Source organism: Octopus bimaculoides, chromosome 14, assembly GCF_001194135.2.
Source record: "Octopus bimaculoides isolate UCB-OBI-ISO-001 chromosome 14, ASM119413v2, whole genome shotgun sequence".
Classification (NCBI taxonomy): domain Eukaryota; kingdom Metazoa; phylum Mollusca; class Cephalopoda; order Octopoda; family Octopodidae; genus Octopus; species Octopus bimaculoides.
Genome location: NC_068994.1, coordinates 1669286 through 1687662, shown reverse-complemented (window position 1 = coordinate 1687662; position 18377 = coordinate 1669286). Strand labels below are relative to the sequence as shown.

The window sequence follows — 18377 nt, the reverse complement described above, 5'->3', positions numbered from 1 at the left end:
TGTGTGTGTGTGTGTGTGTGTATATATATATATATATATATATATATATATATATATATATATATACTTGTGGCACTCCATCGGTTATAACAATGAGGGTTGCAGTTGATCCTATCAATGGAACAGCCTGCTCATGAAATTAACATGCAAGTGGCTGAGCACTCCACAGACACGTGTACCCTTAACGTAGTTCTCGGGGAGATTCAGCATGACACTAAGTGTGATAAGGCTGGCCCCTTTGAAATACAGGTACAACAGAAACAGGAAGAAAGAGTGAGAGAAAGTTGTGGCAAAAGAGTACAGCAGGGTTCGCCACCACCCCCTGGTGGAGCCTCGTGGAGCTTTTAGTTGTTTTTGCTCAATAAACTCTCACAATGCCCAGTCTGGGAATCAAAACCACAATCCTATGACCACAAGTCTGCTGCCCTAACCACTGGGCCATTGTGCCTCCACTATATATATTTATACACACACACACACACACATATATGTATGTATCTTCACAGTTTTTTGTAAAATACATTAATAAAAGATTGAGAACATATGATATATCATTCTTCATAAAAAATACATGTGATTCGGCAGATCTCTGCTGTATTTTTTGCTAAACACTAAAGAGGGGGTATTAACAAGATTATATGTTGTTTAAACAATTAATTATATAACTCAGCTAAAATGCATTTTATGAAGCATGAAATAGCATTTGTTTGTATTTTATTAATACAATGATACGTCTGGTGCCTGGCATACAGGCAGATCCTGTTGTCAGATGCTCCACATCATGCTGCACTGTATGTTGGAGTGGAGTGTGGCTTCTACAACTGAGCCCACACTCTGGTTGCATGTCACACTTCAAATCATGTGTGTGTGTGTATATATTTATGTATGTGTGTATATATATATATGTGTGTGTGTGTATATATATATATATATATATATATATATATATACACACACACACACACACACATATATATATATACACACATACATAAATGGTTGTGAGTATGATGTATATATATATATATATATATATATATATATATATATATATATATAGATATGCATGTGTGTGTGTATATATGTGTTTGTATATATATATGTATGTATATGTATGTATATGTGTGTGTATATGTATGTATATGTGTGTGTATATGTATGTATATGTGTGTGTGTATATGCATGTATCTGTGTGTATATGTATGTATGTATATATATGTGTGTGTGTGAGTTTGTAACTAGTGGAGGCTTGTAGCTTAGTGATTAGAGTGCTGCACTCATGATCGTAAGATTGCTGTTTCGATTCCTGAATCACTTCAATACATTGTGTCCTTGAGCAAGACACTTCATTTTACTCAGCTCTTTCCAGTTCTTTCCTGGTTTCCTGCTATATTTTCCTCTACATATATATATATATATTTACTCCTGTTGCTATACTTGGGGAGGATCATATTTTGCCAATTAATCATTCACAGTCTGTATATTTGGTCTTCACTTTCGCTTAATTGTTATCATCTTAGTTTCTTTGTCAAACATTTTGTGACCTCTTCAATGATTTTGTCCCATGTGTCTCTTGTTCAAAAGGAGACATGTGGGATAGAGAACCATTGGAAAGATCACAGGATATGTGATGAAAGAGCTTTGAAAGAACTGATCCCTCAATGTGGCTGGAACTTGTGGAAGAAGGAAACCCTGTAAAATATGGGGTGAAGTAAAGTTGACCTGAGGATCCAGAGCCTGATGGAAGAGATGGCAAAGGACCGGGATCTCTGCATAGCAATCTCAGTAGTGCAGTTGGCACAGGAAATGCACTCAATCCATGCTGTAAATTGGTTGGCATTTGGAAGAGTGCCAAGCCATAGAAACAATGCTGAGCAAGATGCAGTCCTTGAACACATTGGATCAATCAATGCCAGTATAGAAAGCAGACATTAAAGGATGTTGATGATAATAAGGTACCCATAAGATACTGGGAGCCAGTTCTACTGCTTAGAAGAAGGCCATCTGTTCTAACCATTTTCACCACTTTCTTCTACATGCCCACTTTCCTTTCCAAAGTGGAACTTCTAAAGCCAATGGGAGTTTGATCGAAGCGGAAGTTGTCTGTTTTCAATCTGTTCAGCCATATCCACCACACAACTTCTTTTACCAAAGACACTCCAAAAAAAAAGAAAAAAAAAGCAAGTTGCCCAGCCTTATTAAACAAGGACTGGAGGAGGTGACCTTCACAATGGATTCGACTGATAGCTGGACCTGTCGTACACATGAAAGCAGCTCTTCAACATTTAAAAGTCAGCAATGCTCATCTGGACACCAGCAGCATTGATGGATCAATAATAATAATAATAATAATGATTTCAAATTTTGGCACAAGGTGGTGTTAAAACAAAGGTGATAGAATGATGTATATATGTGTTAAACCAAAGATGTGAGTATTGCTGATGAGGATATAGATTAGAGAAAACTATATACATGCATTGCTTTATTGATTCTGGTGGAACAGTTGCTAAAGTGTGCATAATCTTATAGCTGTGTATATATTATATACTGTGTCTCCAGCAAAGTAATACTCTGTTAGTGTGTATGTATGATATATATAAAAACACTATACATAGGAAAGAAAGGTGGTTTTACATTTTGAGCAAAGCTCTTCTTCAGAATCAGAAGCAGCTGTACTTTTGTGAGCCTTTCTAACAATTCGCGTAAGAGTCCAGCAGTCCCTACCTGAAAGCTTTGGTTTCCGTCTGGAGTTTTGTTTTGACGAGGAGGTTTTTCCCTCTTTCTCAAAGGCTGTCATTACTTCTGAGACAGTACTTCTTGATACACCAAACATCTCAGCTGTTTTTGTTATGCTAGCGCCTGGCATATGAGCACCAACAATTTGGCCTCTTTGAAAGTCCAATAGATCTGTCATTTTAATGAATTTTAATTACCTTTTTCTGATGATATCTGAAAAGAAACAGCAATTTTAGCAAAACATATTAAGCAACACTAATAATAAATCAAAAAACATAAAAATAAACAAGCTTTTGATGGTTTTATAGATATTTCAAAATTATGATGCTATGGTGCTAGGTGTTTCCATTAGTTTGTCCAAACCCTGTATATACATGTGTGTGTGTGTGTGTGTGCGTGTGTGTGTGTGTGTGCATCTATGCATGCAAAATATGCTGTTGCATTCCAAGAGAGTAGAAATGACCTCCATCCATGCCAGCATATATGTGTGTATACGTATATAGGTGTGGTGATATGTATATGTATGTATGTGGCAGCCATGAAACACTGCTGCTGCTGATGCTGCTGATGCATTAGTTTTTGGGAGTTTCTCTTTGGAAGAAATCAAGTGAATTGCAGCCCAGTACAAAGGCCCAGAGTATTTGGGCTTTCATTCAGCAACTTGATCTCACAGCAAGCCTGATCTACTTTCAAGTAACTTCTTCCCATCTCATCAGAGGTCAGAGTATTCTGACCTTTGGTCAGTTGGCAACTTACATTGGAGCAGCTTATGTTTGTTGTTTGCTGAAAGATCTCCTGCATATATACATACATGTATGTGTGTGAACCCATATCCAACAATCAATAGTCAGAGTTGTTGCTGTGAAGAACAAAATGCCTTTTGGTTCCATCCTACCAAAATTCACTTTGCTTTTCATTCCTCTGGGGTCAATTTATCTCTGTATTTCTTTCCAAATCTATGATTCTCTCTGGAAGAAATCCTGAAGTTTCAGGCCTAGAAGGGAGGAGGTGGAGTTAATCACCCCAGGATGAAATAACCAAGACATCCCCTATGTCACGTTAATGGGCTGGAGGAAAGAATAATACAGCACAATATCCTCTCCACCCATGCCATTTTCCCAGGGTTTTTTTTAGACAATTTATATAACATGCAGATGAGTTGTTGTTTATTTCAGCTCCCCCACCCCATCTCCTGCACTTCAAAAGAGGTTATTAGAAATGGTTCCCACAACTCTCTCCCTGTCCAGTGTCGCTAAGTCTAAGAGAGAAAGAAACAGCAGAAGACAAAAGGGTCAAAGCCTGTAAATGCCGGTTTTGTATTTATCAATACAGTCAGATAAAAGGTAAAGTTGATCCAGGTAGGAATCAAACTCAGAACCTAAACATCCAGAGCAAATAAACATTTGTCCAATGCTTTGATGATTCTATCGCTTAAACATCATAAGTGTTTGTGTTTGTGAGTATGATGTATGTTTTCTATGCTAGCATGGGTTGGATGGGATTGATTTGAGAGGGTTATAAGGACAAATGCTCTTCAAATCGGTTTTGTGCTTAACCCCATCAATGGTGGTGAATGTTGGGTAATGACTACAAGAGTATGACTGTAAAAACAGGTGGCTGAAACAGGGTTCCACTGAACAATTCCTGGATCAACGTTGCTCAACTGGGTGAGTAGCTTGGAGATTAAGGACCCCTCTTAGGTTCAACTACTGCTTCACTCTACTGAGGAGTTAAAGCTCCAGTACCATGGACATATGGTTAGAAAGTTACAGGAAAGAATCACAAGAAAGATTCTACAAGCTGAGTCAATTGGTAGAAGACTTAGGGGTGGACCAAGAATGATATATATATATATATATATATATATATATATATATATATATATATATGATGGACTCTTCTATCATTAGACGACATATTAGGGTTTGACAATTTCTTATCGAACAACCACACGGATGATTTGTTTACAGTGATCAAATTTTTGTGTAGACATAAGCTCACTCCCTCCGTCAGATCGACATTACTTGCACAGGTGCAATGAGTGCCACATATCAGTTGATGAAACGAAGTGCTTTGCTCAAGAGCACATTGGTCTGGGAATGAAACCCACAATCTCACAATCATGAGTGCAACACCCTAACCACTATACCTCCATGTACCTCCCAATATATAAAACAAATTAAAAAGGGTAGCTTAACAGTAGTGCTAGTGAGTACTCTCTGTCACTTTTGTGACCTCTCTCTCTCTCTTTCTCTCTCTCTTTCTCTCTCTCTCTCTCTCTCTCTCTCTCTCTCTGCATGGCTTGGATTTCTCTCACCAGCCTCCATAGTGGCCACCATATGAGCAAGTGAGTAACCCTGTGTCTCCATATGTCGACAAGTACCAACTGCAGCAGTTTCATTTTTCTTAAGAAACTCCTGACATTCTTCGAACAGACCCTCATCTGACTGTTTCCAGTCTCCCTGATTATTAGACTTTCGACAAAGTTTGGTAGAAACTAAAATATTCCACCTCTTGGGATGTTCTTGTGGTTTGGTAAAGACTTGGGGATCAGGTAGTCATAGCTACCAGAGTGTGTGTGAGTATGTGTATATGTGAATGTGTGTGTGCATGTGAGAGAGAGAGAGAGAGAGAGAGATTGTAATATTCACCATTGTTATATAGAAATACACACATCACATGCATAACTATCACACACATATGCACACACACACACACAGTCTCTCTGTCTCTCTCTTTCTCTCACACACTCTTCACACACAGTCTCTCTGTCTCTCTCTCTCACACACACACACACACTCGCATCATCAATGAATCTGCCTGTATATATGTTTCCACCATTGTCATATGAGCTGATCTTATTTCACAATAACTACTACTACTACTACTACTACTACTACTACTACTACTACTGAATTATGGGTCTTTGTTCATATACGTATATGAGTCTAAGGATGTGTATGTGTATATATGTGTGTGTGCATGCATGCACGTGTGTGCAGTACCATCCCCTAATGCAACCATTATCCAACTGTACATCTCCATACTTAGAAATAATGAGGAATGATAAATTTGTGAACCTTGAATAGGAAAATATCCCTTCTTCCCCCTCTCTCTCACCCTCTCTCTCTCTCTCTCTCTCTCTCAGCATACATATATATACATATATATACACACATACATATGTAAAAAGAAATCTATACACACACACATACATACATACATACATACATACATACAGACACATATGTATGTATGTGTATATATAATATATATATATATATATATATATATATATATATATATATATATATATATATATATATATATATATATATATATATATATATATATATATATGTATATGTATATATATATGTATATATGATCTATATAAATATACATATGTATGTATATATGTGTGTGTATGTATATATTATTATGTATATATTGTGTATATATATATAGTATATTGTATATTATATATATATATTACATACATATGTATGTGCATACATACATACGTAGATGTATGGGTGAGTCTCTCTGTACACATATATATACATAACTGTTGCCATGTATGTTCATTTATTTATCTATCTTCATAATTATATTTATAAATCTTCCAATCTCTTAGGCAACTTTCCTTTCCTCTCTCTCTCTTTCTCTCTCTCTCTTTCATTCTCTTTCTCTCTTTTTACCTATTTATCACTCTATCAAGATTTTATTCTCCTTATAAATATCCTTCTTTATGCATACTAATGTATAATTAATATGGATATGTGTATACATACACCTACACACTCACATATATATGTATGTATATATATATGTGTGTGTGTATGCATATATTATGCATGTGTGTGTATACATCATGGATATATGTGTGTGTGTGTGTGTGTGTGTGAAGCTATATACACACACCTATATAGATGCTGAAAGGGAGAGGACAGAGTGTTAATCTTTAATCATGTAAATCACATTTTCTACTCTGAATCAAGTACATCTACACCTAATTCAAACAGCTTTCCGAGTTTCATGTATAGCACACACACACAAATGTATGTATCTGTCAGTGTGTGTGTGTGTGTGTGTGTAGAATCCCTGCACAATAACCGTAATAACAGACTATTGCTTCACCACAACACTGTCTCACAGTGCCCCTACACTACAACACAAAACCCTGCTAGAAGTAGCAGCCGTATTCCCTCAACTCACATACTATTGTTTTAAATAAAGGAAGGATACATCATAATGATCCTTGATAAACAAAAACTATGAGATGGTCATGACTGGAACTTTTTTGATCATTGGTCTTCTCAACCAGTGCTAACCTACAATTAAACAACAACAATATCATTGCACTCCTCCACAAGCTAGAAATTGTAGCCAAAATCCCTCAAATTTTACTCTAATACATTGTGTTTATAAAACCTGTTGGAGTGTTGAAGTTTTAGTTTTTTATTATTGGCTTCATCTGAGTTAAGGGGCTGTACCTGTAGCTTTCACTGGTCAACTGATGGTTGGCGGGCGGAAGTGAAAATGAGGTCGTTAATATTTGTACTCGAATTGTTGTAAGGTAACAACTGGGAGAGGGGAGGGATTCTGGTGGTTAGGGGTCAGTACAAGGTCTGGTGGAGTGTTGACACATCATGAGTGATGGAGGTGAGGGTGGGGTGAATTTGGAGTGAGACCTGAGAGCTGTGGCTCTTGATGACCCTGGCAACATTACTTAAACAGCTGAATCTCACCTTTATGTTGTTCCAGTTGAACAGCTTGTGAAATGCTAGCTGCCCAAAGTGGTTGCTAAACAGAGAAGTGAAGTTCTCAAGACACTGTTTTTATGGTGGTGTTACATGGTGGATTGTACCATATAACATGTTTCTTCTCTGTAGGTTGTGTTTATTGTTGTTGTTCCAATCTGATTAGTCTTTAATTTTCTTTGAGTAATGGATATTTAGCAGCGTCTCACTGTGGTACTTGGCAACCCTGTTCAATGTGACTTTAGCTGAGAATAAAGACCACATACTCTTGTTGATGCTGTTGGGTACATCATAAAGAAGTGTGGGTCAGTCACTTTCATGTGGATGTATGATAGAATTGTTTGGTCTTGTCAACAGGTCATGTGACCCTCAGAGAAACAGAAGAGTTTGTACCTTTGTTTGATGTTTTTTTATGCTTGACTTAGCTGCCATCCCATGAACATCACTTCAAGTTTCATGTTTCTATCAAGTAGCAACAATCATTAAGTAGGCCATATAGAACCTTCATTACGTATGGAAGAAGAAAGAAAGCTATAAATGAGGGTAGCATTTGTTGTGCTCCTTTAAACTGCTTGCTCTCAGATCAGAAGTAAACCTTGGACGTCAACATCCAACATCTTCCCATCTATCATGGATTGCCACAGTCACTCTGACCAACCAAGCCAAGTTCGTTTGCTGTTTTGAATAAATCAACCTCTTCATTAGAAATAGATTGCGAAGAAACTTTAAGAAACTGAAAAAGACCAAAAGACAAAGGATACAGAAGCGGAACTGCTATGCTGTTGCTATAGAGATTGGTACTTTACTGTGTGACAATTATTACTTTTGATAGGAGAATTCTCTCTTTGCTCATACAGGGTTAACTTCTGTCGTACCACTTTGTTTTTAATTTTGAATGTTTACCTGGAAATTCTTCTTAGATGTAGCTATTGTTGTTTAAATCTAGGTTGGATCTTATCCAGCAGAAGACCGATTATCGAACACAATCAGGCATTTACCTTCCCATATTCTATTCAGACATTGTGTATTTAGAACGACATAAATTAATCTGTCCCTCTTTGATATTTTTTCATTTTCTTATTTAGCCCCAAGTCACTTCTCATCCAACATATCTCTGATTAATGTTGTTCCAGCTGCAACCATCTCATGTCTTATTAAGTCATGATCTATCTTGGATCACATCAAGCAATGTGTCCTTCTTCCTATTTTCAGATAGTAGAAGTAATGGGGTGATGGTTTAGTTAATTACTTTAACAAGTGTCTCGTAATTAAATAACCTATCTCTCTGTTGAGTTCTGTTCTTCCTGTTTGCACACAAGCCACTTGCTGTCAATATATTTGTCTGCAATATAAATAAAGTGAAGTTTTCTGTTGAGAAAGAGGGGGTGGGGTGGGGTGGGGGCTGTGCTAGTTTTATACTATGGCCTAACAAAGATAACATGGGTGAGAATTGAACTTACAATTCAGAGTTAGAATAAGGCTTTCTATGCCATGAGGCATACTTTAACCACACTGCCAAATTCTTTGCAATGAGGCATAATTTAACCATCCTGCCAAATTTGTCCATTTCCTCTGAGGTAAATTAGGATAAATATACCATATTTCATGTATCTGTGGTATATTTGTTGCCCGTTCTTCCTGTTTGTTTAATTCTTATACACTTTAAAGTCATAGCACCAACTACATATTGAGTTGTTGTGCACTCTCACTGATTAACTTATTTCAGAGTGATGAACTAAAATTGCACCATTTAGGCTCACATACATCTATGATTTTTCTGTGTGTCTGTGTGCATGCATGTGCACGAAAGTCAATTAAATTGCAACATATCTGGATGTTCATAATACATTTAATATTTTTGTATTTTTAGAAGTATTTTAATGCTATTTTGAAGCAATCACTGAAGTGAATTTTTACATAATTAATTGTAATTTAAATTAATTGACTTAAATGTATATATAGTTTTTGTTCATAATTTTGTTTTGAGCTATTAACGTATCAGCATATACACCCCCACCCAGATATCCATATACATACATATGAATATATATATATATATATATATATATATATATATATATATATATATATATATAAGTATGTATATATATCAAAAGAGAGAGAGTGATCAATATATATGTATGTATGTATATATATATATATATATACACACACACACATACATACACAGTGTAGTTCAAAGCTTAATGAGAAAAGTAATCAACAGACGAAATACAGAAAATATATACAATATGTATAGTTTTTATTATAAGGATCTTTTGAACAAAATAAATTCCATAACTAATAATTTCTCGTGAGTCTTAATGAACTGTGGTTATAAGATTTGGTTGTTTAAAACTAGAATGGCCTCAGTGAAAATGGTTGTTGAAGAAACACCATCAGCAACATACATGCATATATATACATATATAAAGTGTATGTCTACCCTGGCTTGAAGGGTATCACGAAAGGCCTCGTTGGAGGTGCACCCTTCTGAGGTCTTTTACAGGGCTTACAAAAAGTGACAGATCACTACTATGAGTGTGTGAATCTGAGAGGGGAATATGGGCAAGTGTTTTCTACGATAGCTTCAGGCCTGCCAAAACCTTGTGAATGGATTTGTTAGATGAAAACTGAAAGAAATCTTTCTTACATATATATATATATATATATGTGTGTATTCTTGTGTTTGTGCCCTTCTGCCATCGCTAGACAGCCGATGTTGTGTTTACATCTCCCAAACTTAGCAGTTCAGCAAAAGGGACTGATAGAATATGTACTAAGCTTACTAAAAATATGTCCTGGTGTGAGTTTGTGTGACTAAAGACGGTGCTCCAGCATGGCTGTAGTCAAATGACTGAAACAAGTAAAAGAAGAAGAGAGTACACACACACACATTGCTCTACTATTTCTAAATATGGAGATTATTCGTTAAGAAGTCACCGACTGACAATACATGCTCACACCAGGTTACCAGCATGCATCTATATACATACACACAGACACATACACACCACCACCTTCAGAGCCACATTGTCAGGTGGTGTATATAATTAGTTGAGTGCAGGTGGCCCTTCTTCATTATATTGCCCCAGCAGGTAATTCTATGCCTGATATCATGTCTCATCAGGGAACATCATGAAATACCTACATTGCTGTCACTACCACCACCACCACCACTCTGCTCTACCCCCCTACCTCATCCAGTCCGATCTACTTAGAATGCATTTCTCTATGTAACATATCTGTCTTCATTCCTCTGATGTTTGATGATTGTGGTGGTGGTGGTGGTGGTGGTGGGGATGATGAGGGTGGTGATGGTAGAGATGTGTTGTGGTGGTGGTGGGAATGGAGATGGTGGAATGTGGTGGTGGTGGTGGTGGGAGTGGTGATCGTGGTGGTAGCGGTGGTTGTGTTAGTGGTGGTGAATCGTGGTGACAAGCTATATATGGCAATTGTGGAGATAGTGACGGTGAGCTATGAAAGTACTTTGTAGTTTGTAGTGACATCCGCATTTTACATCTGTTTTCCATTCTGGCATGGGTTGGGTGGATTGTTACAGTTTCTATGGCAGGATGTCCTTTCTCCTACCACTAACCACTCTTTCTGTTATTTATACCTGAAGTCTAACTTCCCTTCTAACCTTTTGATAGTTCTCTCCGCTGCTTCCCTTTCTTCCCATCTTTCCAGACTTGTCTCTTAGTCATTACAACACCACTGCATCATCGTCTTTCCTTCCAGCCAGACAGAACCTTGCACCATTCACAGATCTGGTCTGTTGCCCACAGGAAGTTCTCATGATTATCTCCCCTATGTTCTTCCCTGCCAACAACAGTTGGAGAGCTAACAAACAGTAAAACAGTTTTCCAAGACAATGACAGGGCTTGACCTGCAAGAAAGAGTAGCCAACTTCTTTCAAATCATGCTGTATTGTTTTAAAAAGGAAGGATAGATTTGACAGTGTAGTCCTTGATAGTCCCACCACTACCCACAGCAACAACCAAACAGTTCCAGAAAGAAGGAAATGGTAAATGGAATCACGAAAACTGAAACAAAGAGAAAATAAGGAAGAATGAAATGGTGAAGAGAGAGAGAGAGAGAGAGAGAGAAGGTGGAATGAGGGACACCAGGAAGAGATTTAGGGTTGTTGTGGCTTGTTTAACAATTTATCAATTGTGATGTATATTAAATCTACATTGCTAGATTGAGAGAGACGGTATACAAGTGTGTAAAATTGATGGAACAGCTGCTGGCTGTTGAAGTAATTGTTATTACTAAAATGTGTGTGAGAGAGCAAATGGTGGAGGTGTGGGGAGGGACTGTATTCACCTCACGTAACGTCATCATCTCAAACATTGCATCTTCTCTTTCTTCTGAGATGGTGATGGTGGGTGGGGATGGTGACTGAGAAACGTGTGACTGTATGTGTGTGCTTGTGTGTATACACTAAAAGTAAAGCTGTAATGTATACATTGTGGATATGCGCACACATATATGTGTGTATGTATGTGTATATATATATATATATATATATATATATATATTATATGCACACATACACACACAAGCACATATGTTTGTAAGTATCTTTGTATGCATGTATGAATGTATAATACAACTACTTATGTATGTGTATATATATGTTTATATGTATTTGTAAACATATATACAGATATATATACCACACACATATGTATCTGTGAGCATGTATGTGTATATATATATATATATATATATATATATATATATATATATATATATATATATATATATATATATATGTATATACTGTCAAAGTAGATATATTAATGTAAGAATGTGTTGTCCATTTGCTGTATTCTCGACATCAAGAGACAATGGTCAGTCATCAGTGCCTACAATTTCATTGACCAGGGATAATTTCCAGTTAGACTGAGTTGATGCATGGAAAAGAATAAAATCCACAACATCAGTCTTTAACACGATTGGCACCGCTCTTTTGAAATATTTTCTTCATATTTTGGTATCCTGTGTAAGTCTATTTTCATTGACACCAACTTTAAACTCTTACCTCCATGGCTAACCATTCTCATCTGTCTGTCTGTCTCTCTCCCCATGTGTGTGTGTGTCTTTGTGCTTGTAATTGTTCCTCATCATCACTTGATAACCAGTGTTGGTTTGTTTACATCCAAATAACTGAGTTGTTTGGCAAAAGATACTGATAGAATAAGTTCCAGGCTTAAGAATAAAGTACTGGGGTTGATTCACTCAGCTAAACCCTACAAATCTGTTCCCCAGCCAGGCAATTGTCTAATGACTGAGACAAGTAAAAGGTAAAAGATATATGTATGTATGTATCTACCTGTCTACTATATATATGTGTGTGTATAGATATATATTATATATTTATATATATATATATATATATATATATACACAGACACATATATGTAGAAGGGGTATATATATATAAATCAAAATAAGCAACAAGGATATCCAGACGTAATGCAGTATGATCGTTTCATGCAACTTCATTTATTTGAACAATGCAACCATAACATCAGTTTAAATGCAGAGCAATCCTCAGCTGCACAAAGACATAGAATTTAATTAAATTAAAACAGATGGACACATTAGTATAATTATACTGAAAATCTCCAAGAAGTTAAGGAGACAAGCCAAGAAAATGCTGCCTTCATTTCAGCTTAGAAGCTACATGTATACATGGATGTTTTGTTGTCCCTTTTTTGTATCACCTAACTGTCTGGATGTTTTGCGTTCTTGTCCCATTTTGTATTTTACATATACATATATATATAATACAAATGATATGTGAGCACATGCATATATACATACATATATGTACGTACCTACATTTATATGTATATATAGATGCATATCCGGGTACAGGACGTCAAAAAAACGTGAACAACAAACGAACGGGAACATAAACAAAGCACAAAAAACAAGCTTTTTGTATGGACAACAAAATGAACACATAGGAAAACAGACAAGCCACATATGGAACTTTTCCTTCATCAGCTGCCTCTATTCTAAACTAGGCGTTTCGATTAGACTATGAGTTATAGTTAAAATGCATATGGTTAAAGGAAACACACACACACACACACACACATGTATGTTTCCTTTCACCATATGCATTTAAACTATGGCTCATAGTCTTATTGGAACTATGACACACTAATAATAGATAGACTACAACACTACGTGATATTGTCACATACATTACTACATTGTGTGTGTGTGTGTGTGTGAGTGAGAGAGTCGCAATCTGTTAACAACATCTAATCACAATCCTGCTAAATCATACAAATAACAGAGTGTAACAACAGATGCCAGTGTGCAAGTTCAGTGTTTTGCAGCAACCCACCTTCCCACCCCTTCCACCACTCCAACAAACGAACAACACTTTCCTCTCAACTTCAATAACACCCATGTCATGAACTGCTAATGTCTTTGTTCGTTCTCTTATAATGTCTGCTTCAGCAAATGTCACGAATTCTCCTATTGCTTCGTTCCATTTGATCCAAACTGTTACTGCCCACAGGCTGGATTGAACCAAGTCACATCGTTTCCATACATTACTTGACAGTAGTTTCAGAAGTAGAATTTCTTTGTGGTTCTTTGATATTTGCTGGTGATGAGTTGGTTCGGTTCCATGTGTAGATGCCATGGCAAACGTTTAAAGAGTTGTGAAGCAATCAGCTCGACACACATGGAATGTATGTCAATGCATGGATACATGTGTGTGTGTGTATCCATGTTGTGTATCTGTGTTTGTGTGTATACTTATATGTATGTGTGTGTATCTATTCATATATATATATATATATATATATATATATATATATATATATATATACATATATACATATGCATACATATTCTTTTATTCTTTTAGTTGCTACAGTCATTTGAGTGTGGCCATGCTGGAGCACCGCCTTTAGTCGAGCAAATCGACCCAAGACTTATTCTTTGTAAGCCAAGTACTTATCCTATCGGTCTCTTTTGCGGAACCAAGTTTCGGAGACCTCAACACACCAGCATCGGTAGACATCTAAAATTATTGACTGGATGGAGTCGCTGCAAATTTCTCATCACTTCATCATGTTTGCTTCTTTAATAATCTTTAACATGTCTCTCTGTGTGGCATCTTGGTCAAGCATATTCTACTGTAATTTTGGACCAGTTTTGTGAGTGGATTTGCTAAACGGAAACTGAAAGAAGCCTGTTGTGTATATCTATATATCCTGGGTTGATTCATTCAACTTAAATTCTTCAAAGTGGTGCCCTAGCATGGTTCTAGTCTAATGAAACTGAAATAAGTGAAAACAAAAAAAAAACATATTTGCTGGGCAACTGATTTGAACAATCATGTCTAGTTTCTTTTCTCCATCTCAGATCGTTATGTCTGGCCTGTTATACTTGCATTTTATGAAAATCTTCACAGAGACATTCCACCAATATTCTTTCATAACATGAATGGTTGTTCCCTCCACATCGCTATACTTTCATACATTCATCTCCTCAGGATTATCTTTTCTACAGATTTCATTCTATAATGTTTTAGCTGGGTAGCATCCTCAAAATTAATTCTATAAGCTATACACTGGTTGTCATATAGTTTCTTTGAATCCCCGTCCCTTTTGAGCATCAGGTATTTTGTGGTCATTTTCTGCTTCCACATTACAAAAATATATACTTCAAAGTAAGAACTAATGTCTTGGTTGTTAGGGTTGTTAGCCTAGGACAGATTTTTCTGGTTGCCATTGTTGCTGTCACTTTGAAGCGTTCTGGGAATATAGCCGTGCCTGACCTGCTACTAGTCTGTGTCCAGCTTCTCTTCTGATGATTTCTTATAGAAAGGATATAATATGACATTCAAAAGCTGTTTGCATTGAGTTTAAGCCTCTGTTTTCATTTCAAGTAAATTTAGTCTCCAAGGCTGTTGATATAGAAATTCCTGTAGAGATTAACAATGTTCAGGGTTTAACATCAATGGCCTGGATCTCATGTAGCATCATCAATCAAGTAACCCAGATATTTTGTATGAGCACTTGTATGACAAAATACGTTGTAGGCTATCAATATATTGCATGCAGAAGGTTTCAACAAGACTGTTTTCTTTATCCTGATGCTGTATTCCCTGATTGCACATTCCTTGTCACAATTTCCATCTTAGGAGATATTTTCATCTATTCCTATGTCTCTGTATATTCCTCATCAGATATCAAAGCAACAGTCATTCTATTGATACTCGGTGGTCTTGCAATTCGTCCTTGTTTTACAACCAGTTAAGAACATATTTTTCAGGCCAACTCCATCCCCGTATCATTTGAGAATGTCATAATTAGGTCATCATCACTTACCTTCTTACCATCCATATTCTTGGAATATATTTTCATACCATCCACAAAAATGCAATGTTTGGTTGATATTTCTGTCTTGTTGTGGACCAATCACATATTCTTCAGATTTCTTTAACAAAACGGACGGTAGGTTTAGTGGCAGTCTTATGGCAAGTGGCTGTTATTGAAGCTTTTGGTTGCAGGGTTGTCAATGTCACGGTTTGGGTATTGATGTATGTTGTATGATTGTAAAAGTTGATGTCATTGCTGTATTAATTGTGATGCGAGATAAGATTAGCTATATGTATTACAACAAAAGCAGACCTGCAAACATTTAACAACTGATATTATTAAGGGAAGGCTAAGCAAGAATATATACATAAATTATCAAATCTTCACTGGTAACAAGACTAGGATGCAAGGATTGACTGAACTGTATTTGCCCAGCCATTAATTATCTGAAAAGTGAGAGACAAAAAGATATGAGTCTGCTGAAACTGGTTAAGGTTTCTTTCTTTATTTACCAGGTGAGAGCCAAGATCTGCCCTGCTTGAATGCCAACAGTGCTCTGGGATGATTTAGACATCAAACTACTTAAATAGTGAAAAGGGGTTCGAACCTCAAGAATATTGCTGATGATGTTCACAGCATAGCTTCAAGCTGATTAATCGATTTTTAGGTTGTTCTTGTGAACATGGTGTGGTTCATTTATGACAGCAAACTGGTAATTTTGCATTTGGAATTCAAGTCCCTACAATGTAAACAGCATAGCAGAGAGAGAGAGAGAGAGAGAGACAGCTCTTGAAATAGACATTTGCGATACTGTATCTTCTTGAAGTTAACTAAAGAATGGTGGCCTAGGATTAAATCAGGTCAGTTATGGCCTGGATAGTAATAGTTACGTATGTATGTTTGCCTGTTCTCTTCTGTCTTTGGTTTTGTAATTCTTGCCCTGAGGAAGGAGCTGCTTTCTAACAAAGATGCAAATCTCCACCATTGGAATGGAGATAACAAAAACACATTTTAAACTTGAGAAAAGCCTTGCATATTTTTACTGTTCCACTTACAGACTGTATTTGTAGCCTGCAAATCAGTTGGCTGATTTGTATTTTCTGAAAACCCTAGCTTATCCAAATCGTCACTTTGGCATTTACCCACAAAACAAAGTGCACAAATTATTACTGGTATAAATGGGAATTTATAATCTGGAGATGTTCTCTTTGGGCTAAAAGCTACAGTAGCATTCACTCTTAGGGTTTAGCCACATTTAAGTGGCAAATATACTTCACGTTGTCGTGCAGTTACTGTTTATACCTCGTTCAGATATATATATATATATACACAAATACACACATATATATATATAAGTGAAATTTATACAAAAGCAAAAGACGAAGGCAGGTGTATGAACGACAAGCAGGTATATTAGTTTGATGCTCGGCAAAAATGGAAAATTCTTTTACATTTTGAGCCTATGCTCTTCAGCAGAAAGGAATAAGAGGGAATAAACAGAGAGAGAATGAAAAAAACTTGTAGATTTCAGTGGTTCAGCATGGCGAATGGATGGAAAATATTCTCAAAATATGTACGATACACATTTATATACATTAGTACATACATGTGTGTGTGTGTTTGTCTTTGATTCTCTCTCTCTTTCCTCTCTCTTATACACTCACACATGTACTTATGTATCACACATATTTTGGAAATAATGTGTATTCATAAATTATTTAGAGAATTTTTAGAAGAGAAATTGTAAATAAAATATTAGATTTGTTTCTGAAATCAGAAAAATCTTAAACCATTGAAAGTGAATTGTTTTTTTGGAATATAAGGAACCAGAGATAAAATGGAGAGAAGAATAATAGCTGCCGCCTGGAGATGGTGGGTTAATGCAAAGGCAAATACCAATTCCAGAAGGAATATTAAAACATGTTGTATGAGCTCTAGATTTAGAAGGTGATAGTTGAGGTGCAATTTAGCAAGGACAGATAGCATAATTGGCAGCTACACGAAACGAGGAGCTGCTTATTACAGCATTTGGCTTTTGTGACCCAACGTGATTATTCATTCCTGTTTGTGTCTTATCTGTCAAAGACCATATTTGAATTAATTGTGTAGATTGGTGCTACAGAGGTGGAGGGCAGGTAGCGGTGGTGGTGAGGGAGATTAATACAATTGGGCGCATAATATATTAGTGTATGCATGGGTGTTGAATATATATATATATATATATATATATATATATATACACACGTTTGTGTTAGTGTACACATGGATATGTGCATGTATATAAGTGTTTACACATATGTATAAATATGTGTGTGTGTGTATATATATATATATATATGTGTATAAATATGTATGTGTGTGTATAAATATATATGTATGTATATATATATATATATTTGTATATATATATATATATATATTTGTATATATATATATATATATATATGTATATATATATGGATATATGTATATATATATATGGATATATGTATATATATATATGGATATATGTATATAT

The 18377-nt window shown here is 36.0% G+C and overlaps 2 protein-coding genes across 5 annotated transcripts in view; both read left to right on the top strand.

The window, feature by feature from the left end:
* The window catches only part of LOC128249418 (protocadherin-11 X-linked-like), a 79571-nt gene extending 63774 nt beyond the window's left edge, over positions 1-15797 (top strand). Inside the window, exon 3 of the mRNA XM_052972986.1 lies at positions 15427-15797. Coding sequence (XP_052828946.1) covers positions 15427-15797 — 371 coding nt within the window. The remainder of the gene's footprint in view (positions 1-15426) is intronic.
* LOC106873245 (protocadherin beta-16) overlaps positions 1-18377 on the top strand; it is a 90710-nt gene that overhangs the window by 37518 nt on the left and 34815 nt on the right. The window lies entirely within an intron of this gene.